The sequence below is a fragment of the Pteronotus mesoamericanus genome, unplaced genomic scaffold, assembly GCF_021234165.1.
Source record: "Pteronotus mesoamericanus isolate MK-2021 breed Mesoamerican mustached bat unplaced genomic scaffold, CSHL_Meso_final contig_2, whole genome shotgun sequence".
Classification (NCBI taxonomy): domain Eukaryota; kingdom Metazoa; phylum Chordata; class Mammalia; order Chiroptera; family Mormoopidae; genus Pteronotus; species Pteronotus mesoamericanus.
In genome coordinates, this window is record NW_026555084.1 from 23,430,439 (window position 1) to 23,449,305 (window position 18,867).

General features: G+C 37.4%; 1 protein-coding gene across 7 annotated transcripts in view; it reads right to left on the reverse strand.

Moving 5' to 3' along the window:
* MATR3 (matrin 3) overlaps positions 1-18,867 on the reverse strand; it is a 47,393-nt gene that overhangs the window by 18,383 nt on the left and 10,143 nt on the right. For 3 of the 7 annotated variants that reach the window (XM_054568379.1, XM_054568375.1, XM_054568378.1), the window contains exon 6: positions 18,178-18,332. Coding sequence is in view for 1 of the 7 variants with exons in the window: in XM_054568380.1 (XP_054424355.1) it covers positions 10,251-10,298 (48 nt within the window). In the remaining 6 variants the exon portion in view is untranslated. Of the gene's footprint in view, positions 1-10,250; positions 10,371-10,481; positions 10,591-13,157; positions 13,231-18,177; positions 18,333-18,867 lie in introns of those variants that run through there. The other 4 variants (XM_054568381.1, XM_054568377.1, XM_054568380.1 and 1 more) reach the window with 3 other exon arrangements.

Below are 18,867 nucleotides of genomic sequence, written 5' to 3' on the forward strand. Positions count from 1 at the left end.
AGTAGATGCCGTTTTTTAAAGAAAAAAACTTATGCATCATGTTGATTAAAAAAAAAAAACATTCCAAGATCTCAAACTTAACAAGGAATTTATTATATATCTTAAACAGATTCCAGATGTATGCAGAGCCTGCATATATTTAAAAAGTAGCCTTTCATGCTAATATTTAACTATTAAAGGGAATTTCATACTAAATTTAAAAACATTTCAATTGAAAGGTTAGATGTCAGAGTACATCAAAATTTTGGTAAAAATACAGATGGGTCTCTTCTTTCAGAAGAATAAAAATACACCCTATAGTATGATGCTTAAGTTCCAGAAGACTAAAAACAAACAAAAAAAAATCAATGTCAGCAAGTCAAAGATGAATCAGTAGTATTCTGCTTTAGAAAATGAGACCTATTATAACTATCAGAAAGAACCAAGTAAAATCACAAGTAAGTGAAGTTTAGGTGTCAAGTACCTAGTATAAGATCTAAGACCAAACACAATAGCCGAGACTTTTATACAGCAAAATCAATTTGAGGTGAAGACAGATGTGAAGAAAATTAAGTGACTTCCTACAGTTCAAGGAATTCTGCACAAATTTAAGCCATATAACTAACTGTCTTCTTTTCTGTCTACCCTATGTTAGGCAGTGCTTATTTCTTTTCTAATCTTGTAAGGTAAGAACCAAGCATGGTAAGTACAGAAATAAGAGACTTCCCAAGGAAAAAAAATCCAAATACAGGAAGTGTAGGTGATTTAAAGAAGTGAAACTCCCCAAATTAACATCCACCAACACTTATTTAATGCTCAGGGTTTCTGCACCTCTAGAGCTCAAAACAGGTAAAATGAAAACAAGATCTTGCTTGCATAGACTTCTGGAAACTTTCCCCAAGAATAGCCATAGTCAACTGAAAAATTTAAATTCTGAATAACCCAAGCTGTGTTTCTAGATGAAATTATTTTAATTTTCTTTCTTAAATTTTTACCTCAGAAATAGTTATGTAAGAATTTGCAAAGTATTTACCTATGATTCTCATACAATTATCAGTTAAATGATGTACATAACAAATGGCCCTAATGAAACCATTTTTTTTATAATCACAACTACATACAGAAGTTAAATTTTTTCCTATGGAATTCTTTTTAAAGGCTTTGTTCAGTTAAGTTTTGTTTGATCATTGATCCACCTAAGCACTGATAGTGCAATACATTAAACTTTATTACAGTAAAAACGAGGCAAGTCAATAGCTCTTAGTCTATTATGAAACCAATCCCACCAATGATAGAATAAAGCAAGGAAAACACTGGACAAATACAGTAGTAGAGGAAGTATTTTTAAAAAAAGGTTACAGGCAGGACTACATTTTACAAAAAGATGTAAAAAAGTTAAAAAGACACAGAAATGCTATCAGAGGTGACTGGAATTACAGATGTTTTCGCACACCAAGAAAGATGAACCTGAGAAAGGACATCAAAGAAACTAGTTCTGGATGAGATCCACTATATAAGCTACGTAGGGTTTAGATAAGATTAATAAAAATAAAGACAAGAGTAAGTGGACTTCTTTGGATGAAAGTTTCTTTGATATATCCTATAAATGCTATACAGAAAAGCACTTGAAATACTGTGTAAAAACATTGGTAGGATTCTCTAAGTTTTTCTGTATACTTTATTATAAAAGATCAAAACTTTCATAGGGTTTTCAAAATCAGTATTTCAAAGTACCAAGGTTATTAATAATTGCAATTTTGCCCTTTATGTTATAACCAAAGCTTTGTATTACTGAAAAGCCAGTTTTTAAAAAGAACTATTCTTTTCCCTCAGTGAAATTATACAATAGTATCATGATCATGTATAAAACTTTTAAATTCGTATTTTAAGAAAATGCTTGTTGGATTAGAGATCTTAATTACTTTTCTTTGTAAGATATAATGAAAACAATGGATCTGCAAAAAAGAAAGGTTAAGATAAAGTAGAAGATAACCTTAAAACAGAAAATGGATGTCCAGAAAAAAGGGCAAGACAAACACTGTAAATTCCATGACAACTTGCAATTTCATTAAGAATAACCTTAAATATTTTTTACTCAGAGTTTCAACTTACATACACCCGCACACAAGGACATGAGAGTAATATTACTGAAAAGGAAATTAACCCAAACCTTGAAACACGTATAATTAAACAAAATTCTTAAAATTTTTCTTTTATTAGAACAAAGAAACTAAGATAAATCAGATATGACAACACTGTTTAAAGAGCTTTTATAAAAAAATTCTTTTAGTATCTTTGGTCAATGGTAAACATAAGACATGCCATTTTAAAAGGCTCATTTAAGCGAGAACTACCACCTATTAAAATTAGCAGAGTACTGAGATGTTAAGTAAAGGTTTTTAAAAGAGTGGCTTCTTTTACTGAAGGTTCCCCCCCCCATAATTATAAAATTACTGTTTCATAGTATACCAGAGGTTAATAAAAGTTTGAAAGTAGTTCCTTGGAGAAAATTCTAAAATGTAACATCAAAATTTTATTTACCCATTTCAGAACCTTTCACTTACAAAAAGTAAGTACCTTCACCCCCAAATGAGGAAAACATTAAAAAAGTGCTAACATTATCCATAACTAGGCTTCACAAACGCCATTTACTACAAACTGATACTCAAATTCGTTTTTTCTTTTAAGATTTCATTTATTTATTTCCAGAAAGAGGGAGAGAGGTAGGGAAACATTAATGTGCAAGAGAAACATCCATCAGTTGCCTCTCACACACCTCCAACTCGGGACCTGGCATGCAACCCAGGCTTGTGCCCTGACCTGGAATTAAACCAGCAACCTTTCAGTTCGCAGGCCAGTACTCAGTCCACTGAATCACACCAGCCAGCGCAGACACTCAGATTCTTAACAAACAAGCTTAAAACTCATTTTTATAGACAATTCTATTAAATAATTAACTTAGAACTTAAAGCTAGTTTAAGGCCTAATTGTAAATGCTACTAAATATGTTAGTTTCATGTTCAACATCTGAATATTACCTGTATGTATGGTTAAGAATTAACTTTCAGTTAGCAATACTCAATCTTCTCCTCCATGAAGAGCTAACTATCTGATATTTTTTACTTGATTTATTTTTGTCTCCAATTAAAAGTGAAATACTAAAATATTTCAGAAAACAAAGTTTAACACACTCAGAAAGATCACGAAAAACAAAAGCAAATGGTTGTTCCATATTTAGACCTCCTCCTATGTAAAATAAAATTACCCGTCAATCCTATTATTCATTCCTTCACAGGGTTAGTTTATTTAGCAAGATTACTAAAGTAAGCACAAACAGATTCAGTTCTTTAAAAGATATTACAAAAGAAGATTTTTAGCTACTAAATTCAAAATTTTTCAATGCTGTGTTTTAATGGTATCTACTACCATATGGATCTTTAGCTATGCTCTTTAACTGTGTGAATTACTTCTTTAAAACAACTAATTTTAAGATGACAGAACCATAAAATTTGTCGAGATACTCAGGAAAACACATCTTCATGATGACATTACTTTAATCCCTTTCACATAAAAACTTACAAGCACCAGCCAGGAAACTATAGTTTCTTACATTATTTCCCCTTTCTGAATTAAAAAAGACAAAGGGTACAAGAAATTTTCAGATTTCCCAAATGTTCTATCAAGGTCAAACATTCTTCTAATCTGTTAACTTATTCTTATGAAAATACGCCAAATATGTTTAAGGTCGCAACCAATAATACCAATACAGTAAAAATGTCCCAACCATGTCAACAATACATGACAAGGATAGCACACTATTAATAATTTTGAAGAAGCATCATTTGGAAAGGTAGCTGCTTAATTTTTCAGTCACAAAAACAAAAAACCATTGAATCCTATGGTCAGAACTTTTAAACTAAGTACCTTAATCATTTCCAATTAAAGTACAAGTTAGACCCTGGCCAGGTAGCTCACCTGTTTAGATTATCATCCCAAAACACCAAGGTTGTGGGTCTGGCCAGAGCATATACAGGAAGCAACCAATGAATGTATAAATGGGTGGAACAACTCAGTATTTGTTTCCTTCTCTCTTAAATCAATTTTTTTTTAAAAAAAGGTGTAGATTGTTGGTACCCATGAGAGAACTAAAGTTACTGGAAAGGGTGCCTGAAACTTTGCATAAAGTCAGGGTTAGGTTAATTATTCCTTAAAGTTTTCTTGCTTATTAATTTTATAAATAGTGTATCAATAGTTTCCAATTCAAAGTTATAGCCACCACCAATTCTTTTCAATATATTTCATAACTTATTTCATTTAAGGGTTTAATTTTTCAAAAATGATTGTATCTGAGGAACTATTCAGTTTTTTATATAGAGCAAGAGCTACTTTAAAACCTTATACTTTATCTATTCTTCAGTGCCACAATTTCACCTATTGCATACCTATGAGTGACTCAGGTTTTTCAAAAGCCCCAGCTCCATTGATTTCAGTTTTGTATAAAGCAATACATGCAGTATGTGCTTCATCACACAATAAAGATGAAACATAAACTGTAGTGCCAGAAAGGCTGAAAAAATATATTAGTATTTTTAAGTGCTTTAAGACTATTGCTCTTAATCCATTTTACAGACCTGGATTCAACTTTTAGACAGACCACTTCTTGATACTTAGGCTACCTACCGATCAAAGTTTGCAAAGTGTCTTCAGCTGCTAACATAAAAAACATGTTAATCAGAAGAAGGAATTCCTATTCATACTTGGAATATTTTTCTTCTTCCTAGCTTTAAAATTTTTCCTAATGACTTTCAATTTGACATTAAATATTTTCAGATTAAAGCAATAAAGAAAACTGATTAATAAATCCATACTACAGGACAGAAAGTTACTCCACTTACCAGACAATTTTGACTTCTATCTGATCTGGTACCACTAACTTGGCTTACTCTTTTCTCTACTTATAAAGAGCAAAATCAGTTTTCATCAAGGCACCATTCTGCACCCTTTAGATTCTTCCCTATACTCACTTTATGTTTTACTTTCTTGGCTTCCACACACACACACGTACAATTCTTTGATTTGGTATAACTGAGATTTTTGGAGCCCAAAATGCCTTGATTTAAATCCTAGTTCTATTACAAAACAGCTGTATGACCTTGGGCAAATTACTTGTTTATGATACATAAAATGGGAATAAAAATAATACCTATTTCGTAAGACTTAAGATTTAATGAATTAATCTACATAAGATACCTAAAATGGTGCCTCTCACATGGTAAGCACACACAGTATCATCTATGTAATCTGATCCTCAAAACCAGGAGAAAACAAACTTTAGAGATAAAAGGCCTGACCAAGAGATATATGCATAAAAGAGCTTTTAAACCTTTCACTTGCAGTGTATCTTTATTTCTATGAAAGCCAAAATTCATATTTGAACCCTGTTACTGAACCTGAAGTCAGTTTAAAAGACCAGATTTGAGGACTGGTAGTAACTCAGGCAAATAAAATCGAAGAACAGAAGTGGATTCTAGTGGAAGTGGACAAATTAAATCTCTACCTTCTTCATTCTCCACTGCCTATCTACCTTTAAATTATCTTATTCTCCAGAACAAAGTACTTACTGCTCTATTTCCTCTGCTATAACCTCACTGGAGATATTCAGTCCTCCTGCCTTTCAGCTGGCTTCCTTGCATGCATCCATCCATGTTCAGCTTCCAATATAAACTCCCAAAAACATCACTCATTATCTTCCACTCTACTGCTTAAAAACAATAAAAACATACTACTTACCACATCAAAGTTCACACTATGGTTTTCCACCCTTTTCATATACTGGCTGCCTCCTACTTACCTAAACCCACTTTCTACCATACACTAACATCTTATGAGAGAGGTCATTTTATGAGCAGTTCCAGAGGCTGCTCAGTACCTGTGCAAATTATTACCTGGAATGTGTGTCTCCTCTCACATTTTCACTGCAACACAGATATCATTATGGTACAAGTGCTTATCTATTCTGCAACTATGAACATTTAGACTATTTCCAGTTTCTTGCTTTACCAAAACTATAAAAATGTCTTGGTGACTCCTGACGCTTAAGTGTGAAAATGCCTCCTTCACGGTGCTTTTCCAGAATATCACAGCCCATACCAGGGCACAGTTAAGCATTAAAGTTTTCCTGATGTTTCACAACTCACAGGAAGAATACTTTAAGTACTGGGTTGGCCAAAAAATCCATTACGTTTCCCCATACAATAGTTCTAGTAGTGCTTAGTTGTCTTTAACTTCATTCGAAACAATTCTGTTAGATTGTATTGTGACAGCAGTCATATCAGCATGCGTTAAAAAAAAAAAAAGCTTATCAAAACGGGTGAGTTTTTGTGCAGCCATTTTAATATTGAAGATGAAAGAAAATACACATTTTTGGCATATTATCTTTTATTATTTCAAGAAAGGTAAAAACATGACCCTGGCTGGTGTTGCTCAATGGATTGAATGCCAGCCTGTGAACTGAAAGGTCACTGGTTTGATTTGCAGAGGGTACATGAACGGATTTCGGACCAGGTCCCCAGTAGGGGGTGTGCAAGAGACAACCACACACATTGATGTTGCTCTCCCTCCTCTTTTTCTTCCTCCCTTCCCCCTCCATAAAAATAAATAATCTTTTTCTTTAAAAAAAAAAGGTAAAAACTGAAATAGAAAAAATGATTTGTGCAGTGTATGAAGGAGACACTGTAATTAATAGAACATATCAAAAAGTGGTTTGTGAAGTTTCTTCATACTACTGACACCTGGCCAAATACATCTGTGCTTTGGGGCTGTCTTACACATTGGAAAACGTTTAGCAGCACCCCTGGCCTCTACCCACTGGAAGCCAACAGTGGAGACAGGCAACATACTCAAAATATCCAAATCAATAAAGTTATTGGTGAAAATAAAAAATGTGTCTTATTTTTCGGGAAAAAACCAAATGGACCTTTTGGCCAACCCAATACAAATGTTTGTATTTACTTGATATTGTTATCCCTTTTCCAACCATTGCCTACTCAAACACTTGACTGTACACATGGAGTAGGTTCTTCAATACAAAAGGAAGATGTTTAATATTCTAGTAATCCCCACAAAGGGGGAGGGAGTGAGAACCATACAAATCACCTTGAAAAACTAGCAAGTTCTTCATTAGCAATCTATGATACTGTAAATCACAGGTCCTATTTCAGACCCTATTACCAACTGACTACCTTCCATGCCTGCTGCATTTACTGCCTACCCACTATGACCTCCACTACAGGCCCCCGCCTCCACCTTTGCTCTTCTTATCCAGCGGAGTATCGAACAGCAGTATCTGGGAAGACCTAAATCCAGCCCCCACAACAGCACTTTTTTGCTTTCCTACTTACAGAATTCTGCCTAAAATATGTACCACAGGCTAATTGGGACCCTAGATCAAAGAGAATGTCAAAGATACACCATTTGAAAAACTTTCAGGGAAAAAAAAAATCAAGTATTTTATATCAGTTAGCCTTTAAACTTTAGAAAAGCTTTTCAAAAATTTTAATTGATCCAGTGAGAAGGGCCTACTGAATAGCTAAGAATTCAAAGAGCAAAACTATACCATCTAGAACTTTTTACCCCACCTCCCAAGAATCCTTTATCCAAAAGCCAGTCAAGTACACTCAGAACACGTTGCCACAAGCGTGGGACATTTAATGCAATTCTAACTAAACAACATATGTAAAAACAAAAGGTGCTAATAACATTAACAACCCCTTATCCAATTCTTTGGTTTTGCTCATTTTTAAAATAGTTGATGGGTATGTTTCATATTGTAAACTAATTAGAACTAATCCCATTAATAGCGAACTTAGTATTTTAAAATAAGAGTGTTTTCAGGTTCCTATGTTTGTCCACATATAATAATCAGAGTATTTTACATAACAAGCACTACTACTTTTTTCTCTTGTAAACTTCACTTTAGACTTCAAGAAGCTAGCTCACTTCTAACAATTCACATCAAAAATACTCGAGGATCCTAAAAAACAAAACAACACAAAACTCTGGTCTTTTAAGCAATTCTAACATTTACAAGAATGTTGCCTTTCCCTCCCTCATTACAAAAGGAAATATAATTTCTTGGGAAAATTTCAGAAAAACACAAAGATGGAAATACAGATCACCCATAACGCCAACATTCAGAGCTAACGTTTTTGGGGTATATTTCTATTTTTATGCTTATTTACACATTCCTTTAAACAAAACACTAAACTCGGCACCAGCAGTTTTATTACATTTTCTTTCCAATTTATACTATATTCTGTTATCATTTCCTTGTCATTACTCTTCTTTTATGCCTGTATAGTTACACTTGATAGCCACACTCTAATGAGATCTCCAAATGTTCAATCTTTCAGATTTTTAATATGCTTAATAACCGAGATTAACATTTACGTACATAAATCTGTAACTTTCCTGGGCTTTAACCTTCTATGAAATTACGGATATGAACTACATTTTATTTCTAAAATTATGTAACACATTTTCTTTGCATTCCTCCATTGTTAAAATGTTATCATTAACTGACTTGTAATATTAGCGTTTACACTTCCCTAAAAATATTAGTAAAGACTCTTTTAACATTAATATTGAGATCAAGGGTGGTTAAATCCTTAATTAGTTCAAAACGCTACATAAAAGCAATCCCACTTACACACCGCTGAGAAGAGAGGTATGTGAAGATGATAAAAAAGAAAACTACCTCTCTTGGTAAAGTATACACTAATATTGTTAGAATATAATGTTAAATGTAAAGGAAGAAATATAAATTTAAAGCACTTAAAACACAAACATCTGGCTAAAGATCGCTTTTCCAAATGTTACATAACCAACCAGAAAAATCTTCATGTAGTACTTCAGTTGTGTCTAATTTGGAGTTTGCAGAAACATTCTTAGTTAAGTGGATAGACACCACAGAGCTTTTTCACAACAGTCTGTCTTGCCTTCTCCACCTTCTTGATTATTAAAACAATGCTAACGTTGAAAAACTTACGTCGATATACTGCGTAGGTGACTAACCATAGCGTTTTTAAAAGGAAATTTTATTTTGAACATTTAAGCCTCCGATATTATTTTCGCCCGCAGAGTACAGTTTAAATTTACCTGGAGAAAACTGTCTTACTATTTAAAAATCTTCAACCAAGGCCCGTTCAACAAGCAAAACACAGCCATCAATCCAAAACCTACTACGACCTGGGGAATCAACGACTCTTACGTTACTCCAGCCCACTTGAAAGACTAAAAATTTCGGAATTTCCATAACCGTTCTAGAAATATCTGGATGGAAAAATTGTAACTGAGCCAACAGGAATATTCCACAGAATAGGGCCACAGAACAGTATAAACGCCGAGGAAATATTCCTCTACAGTAGATGGTAAAAGTCCCTGTAGAACACAGAAAGAACACTGCACAGCGCTGGCAATGAAAAGAACAACGATGCGAGGACTACACCAGGGTACTCCAAACCCTTTGTCTGGAAACCGGAAGGTCCCACACGACACGATCCTCTCTAGAGGAACCTAGGTTTATAGTATTTTAATAAAGGGGAAAAGAATGTGAGGTGACTCTTCGAACAAGGACAAATCTCGTGCCTTGCAGCGTACCGCAGATGGGTTTATCCACGACGCAATACGAAAAACAAGCGTTAACGTTTCATTTTTCGGCCATTTTTAAGCGCTTGGGGGTGGGGAGGAATTGTTTCTGAGGTCCGGCTAAAATAGCGCGCGCATGTGTGGGCGGGGCGGGGGGGAGACACTGGAGTCTTAGGGGGCGCTAAGAAGCGATGGGCGAAGAGGAGAGCGAGGCCCTCGACACCCACCCCCGGCAAAAAAAAAAAAAAAAAGGCAAAGCACGAGCTGCTCAAACCGCCAAGCTTTTCAGTCTGCGAAATCCTCCATTTTGTGATACATTTTTTAGGCCCAAAGTGGAAAAAATAAAGCATACATGTGTAACTAGCACTACCCAAGGACTTCGCTATCTTAATTGACCTCCCCAAACGGCAGGCCCCCTAAGGACAGTAGGTCCCTCAGGCCTCGAGCGCTCCTCCCTTCTCCTCAACGCTGCAACTCGCGTGTAACGGGCTCCTCGTCCCGCCCCCGCCCACAGAAAGTCCAGGACAAGGGAAGCTCGGCTGATCGGTTGCCCTCGGCGCCCCCCAACTATCTCACCGCACCCCAAGGCCTTGGCTGGCTGCGTGTCGCCCTCCAGGACCGCTCACCTCAGCCGCCCGAGGAGGCTGGTTGCGCCGCCACTGCGCTCCTAACATGGCGGCCGCCGATGAGGCGGCTCACATACGCAGAGAGGAGGGAGGCAGAGCGGGAGAGCGGGAGCGAGCGAGAAAGGCGCGCCGCCGGCTCCCCACAGCCCCTGTCGCCGTCGCTGCCTCCTCCCGACGGACGCGGAGAGCCCCCGGCCACCCCACCCCGATTCTTACCCGCTTCACGCCTACCTTAAGGAAAGGGAGAGGGAAAAGGAGAGGTACCTCTCTCCTAGCAAGCGGGACGCGGAGGCTCCCACAATCCCCCGCAGCAACGGCGTTGGTAAGAGGTGGCGGCGGCGGCAGCAGCCAAAGAACCCACTCTCGCGAGAGAGCTTGCCCCCACCCACCTCGGACCTCGTTACTGCGCGCGCCAGGTCCCTCCCCGTCCTCATCGCGAGCTCGCACTCGCAGCTTCCGTCGTCGTTCTCTAACCGTGGAGCCCGTCCGTGGCGGGAAGAAGGGAAGCAGTTACAACCTTCGAGTTCGCTCCCCGTTTCCCCCCAAAAGCCTTTTTCCAAACCTTAAATTAATTGCATGGTGTAAAATTTAAGTAGGATATGTGTTAGGATCGAGTCGCGGGAGTTCCTGGCTTAGACCTGATTTCTGTCCTCCGGTTATTCTGATTATTCGCCGAGGAACTGTAGGAAACGTCAGGAAGGGGGAACCGACACCATTTTGGCTGGTTTTTAATATCAGGAATTCTGTGTAGGACGGTCATTAAGGAGTAAGACAGCCAACCCATCCCGCCGAAAAGACCGCCATCACCAATTGGTGAATCCGACTAAATGTAAAAGTCTTGAGACGGATACGTTCTCTCTGAGCAAAGGAATAAGCACGTGTGAAAAACCTGTGGAGGACTTTGATAAATTGCATAGATAAGTCCGCGGGAAATAGCCATTGCCCTGGGGTTTCAAATGCAAAAGCTGAGGGACAGTTGTCTTTTGAAGTCTGAGGTAAATCAGAGAATATAAGTCCTGATTTAATAACACTCAAATTTTTATAATCTTAAATGTGTTGAGTCAAATTCTCATCTTTGAAAAATTATTCTGGGTCCACTCACTGTGAAGGTAGTAGAGGAGCATAGACGGAGAAGACTAGAGACAAGTAGAAAATTGAAGAGATCATTTAGGACAAAAAGCAGCTAATCCTGTTAATTTGAATGGATATGGAAGATGAGGGAGAGAAGTATTATGGATGAATGACAATTCTAAAGTTAGCAGTGCTATTGAGGGAGCACTGGAAGGTGTTTCAGCTAAGGAGACAATAGACAAGTTGAGTCTGGCATCAATTTTTAAAGTCAGGAGTGGTATTTATGGGTCTTGAACTTGGAGAAAAGGGTGTGCATTAGTGGCAAATTTGACTTGATATAAATGAAGCAATAGGAGTTGATAGTGTGGTGAAGAGACCTAGGGCCAAGCCTTGAAAAACTAACTAGGTGGAGTTTCATGGCAAAGGACATGGAGGTGGGAGGGGTTTTTGGTGGGGAGCAATTAAAAAGAGACATGGCAAAAGAGAGGAGGCACAGAAATTTTGACAGCCAAAATTCTTAAAGGACAAAACGATCAACAAAGTCAAATGCTATCAAGGTCAGACTAGAACTGAAACCATCTACAAGAGTTAGGAACGTGGGCATCATTGTTAACATTGAATTGCTTCCAGTAAAGTGGGAGAAATCAGACTGGAGATGCTGAAGTTTATGGGAAGGAGAAAGATGGAAACTAACCCAACACAGAAGGGGTTGGTTATTAAGAGACTGGAGGAGAAAGCAGGGTGTTTTACTATGGGAAATTTGAGCACAATTAAGTTGGCAGGAAGGGCATTTTAGGTATGAATTGATTGAAAAAACAGGGAAGAAAAAGGAGCATAATTCATAATTTATGCTCCTAAAACAGTGGGATTGGAAGGAGACATGTCTTTATTGTAACAGGAGGTATGTAGAGGATGATGTTCAGTTTCACTAGTTTTAAGGACATGGGAATGATAGTCAGGTGACTTCAATTTCCTGTGACTAAGTTATCTGTTGAGAGGTCTAGAGTTGTACCAATGAAAAATTTAACCACTGTGGAGACTGGAACTACAATCCCTCATCTCCATGTATGCTGTATGATTTTCTGCAGGTTTTGAAAGTGCATTTCAAGGCATGGGGATCCCCTGGATAAATGTTTAAGCCCACACTGTATATTCAGCTTTGGAATGAAATTTGGGGGTATCCTAATTCCCCACTGAATCTTGGGTCTTCCACTCCAAACCAGATATGCTTTCTACTTTGAGCCTTTCGATTCCAACTTATCTTGGCTAAGACTTCACTTTATGTTGTGCCCAGTTCTTAGAGGAGAAGCTCTACTCTTCTGGAGACAAAAACATGGAACGCATTTTAGTTCAGATATGTACTTACTCATGCTTTTGTATGACTGTAATGCCATCTGGTGATTGTAAGAAGTCAAACTTTTTCAGTTGAGTAATTATTTATTTAGACTCTGCTTTGTGGCTCATCAGCAAAAAGACACATTGGAAACCAAACACAAGATTTCAGTCATCAAAGTGCCTATTTCATGAAGGACACTATATAAGAGTTGGAATAGCCCTCACAGGGTAGCTCAGTTGGTTGGACCATTGTCCTGATGCACCAGGGTTGCAGGTTCAGTCCTGGTCAGTGCATATATAGGAGGCAGCCAATGAATGTGTAAGTGGGTGGAACAATAGAGCAATGTTTCTCTCTTTCTCTCAAAATCAATTTAAAAAACAGGGGTGGGGGGCGGGGTCAAAGGGCGGGGAGGATATGCTTTGGCTGGTGTGGCTCAGTTGGTTGGAACATTGTCCTGTGACTGAAAGGTTGCAGGTTCGCTTCCTGGTCAGGGCACATACCTGGGTTGTGGGTTCAATCCCAGGTCACGGTGTGAATGGGATGCAACCAATCAATGTTTCTCTCACTTCCTTTCTGTAAAAGCAATGAAAAAATGTCCTCAGTTGAGGGTTAAAAAAATATATTTTTAAAAATGGGGATAAAATGATGGGTAAGAGGAATTGCCAGCTTGACCATCCTGGTCTGATGAAGGAGTCTGGCCTCAAAGTGGACCTGACTCTGAGAAGAGATGGATCAAGAGCTCTATTCATGTTTGTGTTACTGGAGAGTTGGTATGGTTGGCACCAGGTGTGGTAAAGAATGTGGCTACAAAGTAAGAATGTCTATTGAGACTTTGAAGGGTCTAAGTGGCAAGTTTGGTACAGCTATATTATATAAGCCTTTAAAGTTTATTTATTGATTTTAGAGAGAAACATCAATTTGTTGTTCTACTTGTTTATGCATTAATTGGTTGACTCTATCTTTTAAAAAAGGATTTTATTTATTTTTAGGTGGGGGAGAAAGAGAGGGAGAGAAACATTGATTGGTTGTCTCATATGTGTCCTGACTGGGGACAGAACCGGAAACCCAGGCATGTGCCATGACCAGGAATCAAACCAACCGCAGCTCTTTCACTTTGCAGGGCGACACCCAACCTACTAAGCCATACCAGCCAGGGCTAAACCCAGCTTTTAAACATTATACTGTACTGCCTTCAGCAGACCCATGGTCTCAGAGTCTCCTGGCAGTCCATCATTTTCCTGAACAATGTCTTTTCTATACTTCAGGCTATTTAAAAACAGAAAACTGATAATCAGTGGTTCTTTCATCAGTGGAGGAAGGGACTTAAAGAGGAGCTTTTGAATAGGTAATACATATAATAAAATTCAAACACAACAAACTTTTCTCCCAGCCTCTTATTTCCCTACACAAAGGCAACCAGTAGCAACCACTTCTTGTGTGTGCTAAGGATTTTCTATAAATATATGAACATTAAAAATTGTTTTTACTTACTGATTTTAGAGACAGAGGAAGAAAAACATTGATTTCTTATTCCATCCCTTTATGCATTCATTGGTTGACTCCTGTATGTGCCCTGACCAGGGATCAAACTCAAAACCTTGGCACATCGGGACAATGCCCAAACTGAGTCACCCAGCCAGGGTAAGTATCTAAACATTTTGTGTGTGCACATATATGATGAATTAAAGACAGCCATGAATTCTACTCTTCTCATGGACTAGTGAAATCAATTTTCCCTCTACTTGAATCTGGAAGGTACCTATAACTGGCTTTGACCAACAGAATGCATAAGTTACCTTTAGGCTCTGCTTTCACTCACTTGGAACCCAGTTGCTATGTGGTGAAAATCTCAACCAATATGAGAAGGCCACATATCAACAGAACCATGGCACTTCAGTGTACAGGCCCAGCTGAGGTTCCAATGACAGCCAGGGCCAATTGCCAGGCAAACTGGTCTCTAGGTGGCTATAGCCCCAGGTAAGTCCAATTAAGCTACAGAAGTTTAATACTTGTTTGAACTAGTACAAAGGTTTAAGGTGCTTTGTTGCACAGTGATACATTAAACAAAGCTTTAAGATTGTACATTGTTCTTGTTTTACTTCTTTGGTTATCTTTCATTAAGTCTGCCTAGTATTTCATTATATGGATGGTATAAAATTTAACCAATGTTCTTCCAATTTACAATTTAGGTATTTTCCTATTTTCTGCTATTCAAAGCAGTGATAAAAAATTCATGTACATATTATTCTAGACATGTAAAACTACATGTGGTTCAAACTAAACCCCTTGTTTTCCAGAGCTATGCTGTCCACTGTTTCACAGCCATAAGCTGCATTCCCTTTCTCAATCTTACTATCTACATTTAGGTAGCAGACGACTGGGAGAACATTTTTGTCATTGCAGAAATCTTTATTATACAGTGCTATTCTAGAGCAAGGCACAGGCAAAATTTCTGCAGAGGGATAAATGAAATTTTAGGTTCATGGGCCATTTGGTCTGTCAGAAAAAGCAGTCACACTGTTGTGTGTTTTAAATTGTTGATTTTAGAGAGAAGGGGAGAAACATCAATTTGTTTTTCCACTTAATTATGCAATTCATTGGTTGATTCTTACACATGCCCTAAATGGGGGTCAAACCCACAACCTTGGCAAATCGGGAGGCCAACCAACTGAGCAACACAACCAGGGCTATGTTCTTAACTTTAACATTGGAATATCACAATTTTTGTGGCACAGAACATTCTTTTGATTGCATTGGAGGTTAAAATGTTTTTGAAATTTAAAAACTAGATTGCCCTCCTTAATTATTATACCAATTTTCTCTGAACAAATGAGTGCCTGTTGCTCCATTCCTTCAGTAGCTGCTATCGAAATCTATTTGAAAATCTGAATGCTAGAGAATAGAATCTCAACTATGGATTTTATTTGCTTTAACTGAGGTTAAACATCATCTTTGAGCCGTTCATATCTTTTGCCCATTATCTATTGGTTGTTGAGCTTACACTTTTTGATTTGTAGAAATTGAACTAAAGAAAAATTAACCTTTGGCAAACATATTCAGTATGGTGTTTCCCCATACAGAATCTTTAAGATCTAGTCATGTCATCCATTCTTTTTAAGTATTCATTTTGTATTTACCTCAGAAGGCAAAGCCACTGCACAATTTTATAAACAACAAAACTGCCTGTTTACTTCCTGTATTTTTATAGTTTGTCTCAGGATCTATTTCTAGGCTTTCTTTTTTAAAGGATTTTTTTCCATAGATTTTATTTTTAGAGAGAGGGGAAGGGAGAAAGAGAAGCATCAATGTGTGGTTGCCTCTCGCATGTCCCCAACTGGGGACCTGGCCCCCCACCCAGGCATGTGCCCTGACTGGGTATCGAACCAGTGACCCTTTGGTTCACAAGCTAGCACTCAATACACTGAGCACCAGCCAGGTATTTCTAGACTTTCTTATCTGTCCCATTCATTGAGTAATGCATTCAGGTCCCAGTACCACCCCATTTTATTGTTTTTGCAATGTTTTCATATGGTGTAGTGCTAGTTTTCCTTTGACTCATAATTCTGCACATCAGTTTCCCAAATGCATGTTAGAATCAATTTGTCTAGTTCCAAAAATACTCGTTATTTTTTACTCAGATCTTTTAGAACTTAGTGTCCTTTAGAATTATTTTTATGTTGAGATTTCTTGGACATGGTATAGCTTATCTTTTAAAGTCTCATTTGTCAATATTTTAATGTTTTCTTCATATATAACTTATAGATGTCTGAAATATTCCAAGTTTTATTTTCCTTCCAGCTTACCTTCAAACAGATTACTTGCTAGTTCAATGACCTATTTTCAATGGACACTCACAGTATTTAAGTAATTCACCACCTACAAGTGATTTTTACTTTCCCCCCCATTTATACCTTTACTTTCTTCTCTTGCCTGACTGCCTTTGAATGAAGGTCTCTTTTTTTGATAGGAAAACTTCTAGTTTCCCTATTAAACATCACACAAGCTTTTGGAGTAAGATACATTTTTTTTTATCAGGTTAGGAATCTTGACTCAGCAATTTTAGCAAAAGCCATTTTAGCATTATAGGGAGATGATGTATTTTTTTAGATTAATTGCAAATATTCTCAATGTATTTTTTAAAAAAATTTTATTTATTTTTAGAGAAGGGAAGGGAAGGGAAAGGAAACATCAATATTGGTTGCCTTACACGCTCTCTACTGGGGACCTAGCCTGCAACCCAGGCATGTGCCCCAACTGGAAATCAAACCAGCAAACCTTTGGTTCACAAGCTGGCAACTCAATCCAGAGCCACACCAGCCAGGGTTCAATGTATTTTTAAATAATCTAGAAATGACTTCTTTATTGTCATTATATAATGGTTTGCTTATAATGTATATCTACTAAGTTTTTATCTCTTAATTTAACTAGGGGCAGGGATGTGTGACCCATTCAGGCCCTCCAGAGGGGCATTTATTTATTTTTTAAAAGATTATTTATTTATTTATTTATTTGAGAGATGGGAAGGGAAGGAGAGAAACATTGACTGGTTGCCTCCTGTACACACCCCAACTGGAGACAAACCCACCACCCAGGCATGTGCCTTGACCAGGAATTGAACCGCTGACCTTTAAGTTTGCAGGCTGGTGCTCAATCCACTGAGCAAAAGGAATCATCCTCAAGTTACAGCAAGAGTGGCTAAGATGCTGATGGCCTGAGACAAGGTATTTGGAATTTTAACAGGTGTAGATACTAGAGCAAGACAGACATTTCAGTAGTCCTTGAAAGATGTTAGTCTGAATAAGGTTGATGATGGTAAACACAAATAGATTTATAAGAATTAATTGGAAAAGACTTAGATCACTATACCTGAAAGCCCCAAACCAATCACTAACTTTGAAGATTCAATGAACATCACATTAGTTCCTGGACCCACCAACTGTGTGACCATGGGTAAATAACATGTACCTTGTAGGGATTTGTTGAGAGGATTAAGAGATGTGTAGAATGAATTTATTAGCTGTTCTGGAACATGGTCAATATACAGTAAATGTTGTCAGTTTTCTACATTGCAACATGTTCTGCAGAATATTTACATAAATATGCTAAAATGACAAAATCATAGATTCAAAGATTATTCATTTGTATAGAGCACCAGAGTATGTATGTTAAAATTATCCTTTTAAATTTGGTTCTAAGTTTTATCCTGGTACCTACTTGTCAGTTATAACTTATAAAAATGTTTCACAAATTTTCTTAACTATGAAGACATTTACAGATTACCAAAAGTAACAAAAGTCCACACATATAGTTAACAGATATCTCAAATTTGAACAAATCCTCTGCAAATGCATTATTTTCATTTAATACTTTTTGAAGCTAAATTTAGTTTAATACAGTTGTACACTAGGATATATATATATAGACATATATATATATCTTTAAGGTCCACTAGCAAATGATTTGGAATACTGACACATTTGATACCAATTTTTTGTTTCAAAAAAAATTTTTAATCCTCACCCGAGTTTATATTTATTGATTTTAGAGAGAGGAAGGGAGAGAAACATGGCTGTGAAAGAGACACATTAATCAGTTGTCTCCTGTACACACTCCAATCAGGAATCAAATCCGCAACCTTCTGGTACGCAGGACGATGTTCTTACCAACGGAGCTACCTGGGCAGGGAACGAAATTTTTTGAGAACAAAACTAGCACTCACTCTCACTACATTTACTTGGGTATTATTGAAAAGCAGGATATTCCTATGGCCTTCCTCTAGGGTGCATTATTCTACAGATATTAATCTTTTCTAGGTGAGGCTCTTTAGTTAGCTGTCAGTAGAATTGAGGCCACTTGGTTATATGGGAGTGAGGTAAACTTTTAGAAGCTGGAGAATGCCTTTTCAAAGGACTCTTACATAGCATCTGACTCTAGCTCTGTGGTTAAACATGGTTCAATGACACATATATTGGGTGCTGACACTCAGGGTAGGTGGCTTCTCTGCAGATGTGCAGCTAAGATCTCAAAGCAAAGTGGAGGAGGCAGATGGAACCAGAAAGAGAAACAGTATGTGCAGAACTAGTCTCAAAAGGCTTATTAAAGCCTGAAAGAAACTAGTATGGCCAGAAGGGAATCTGGGGGTAATAGATGGGGTGAGAGTTAAGGGCTAGATTGTGCAAGTCCTGGCATGTTAAGGTGAGCAGGGACTGT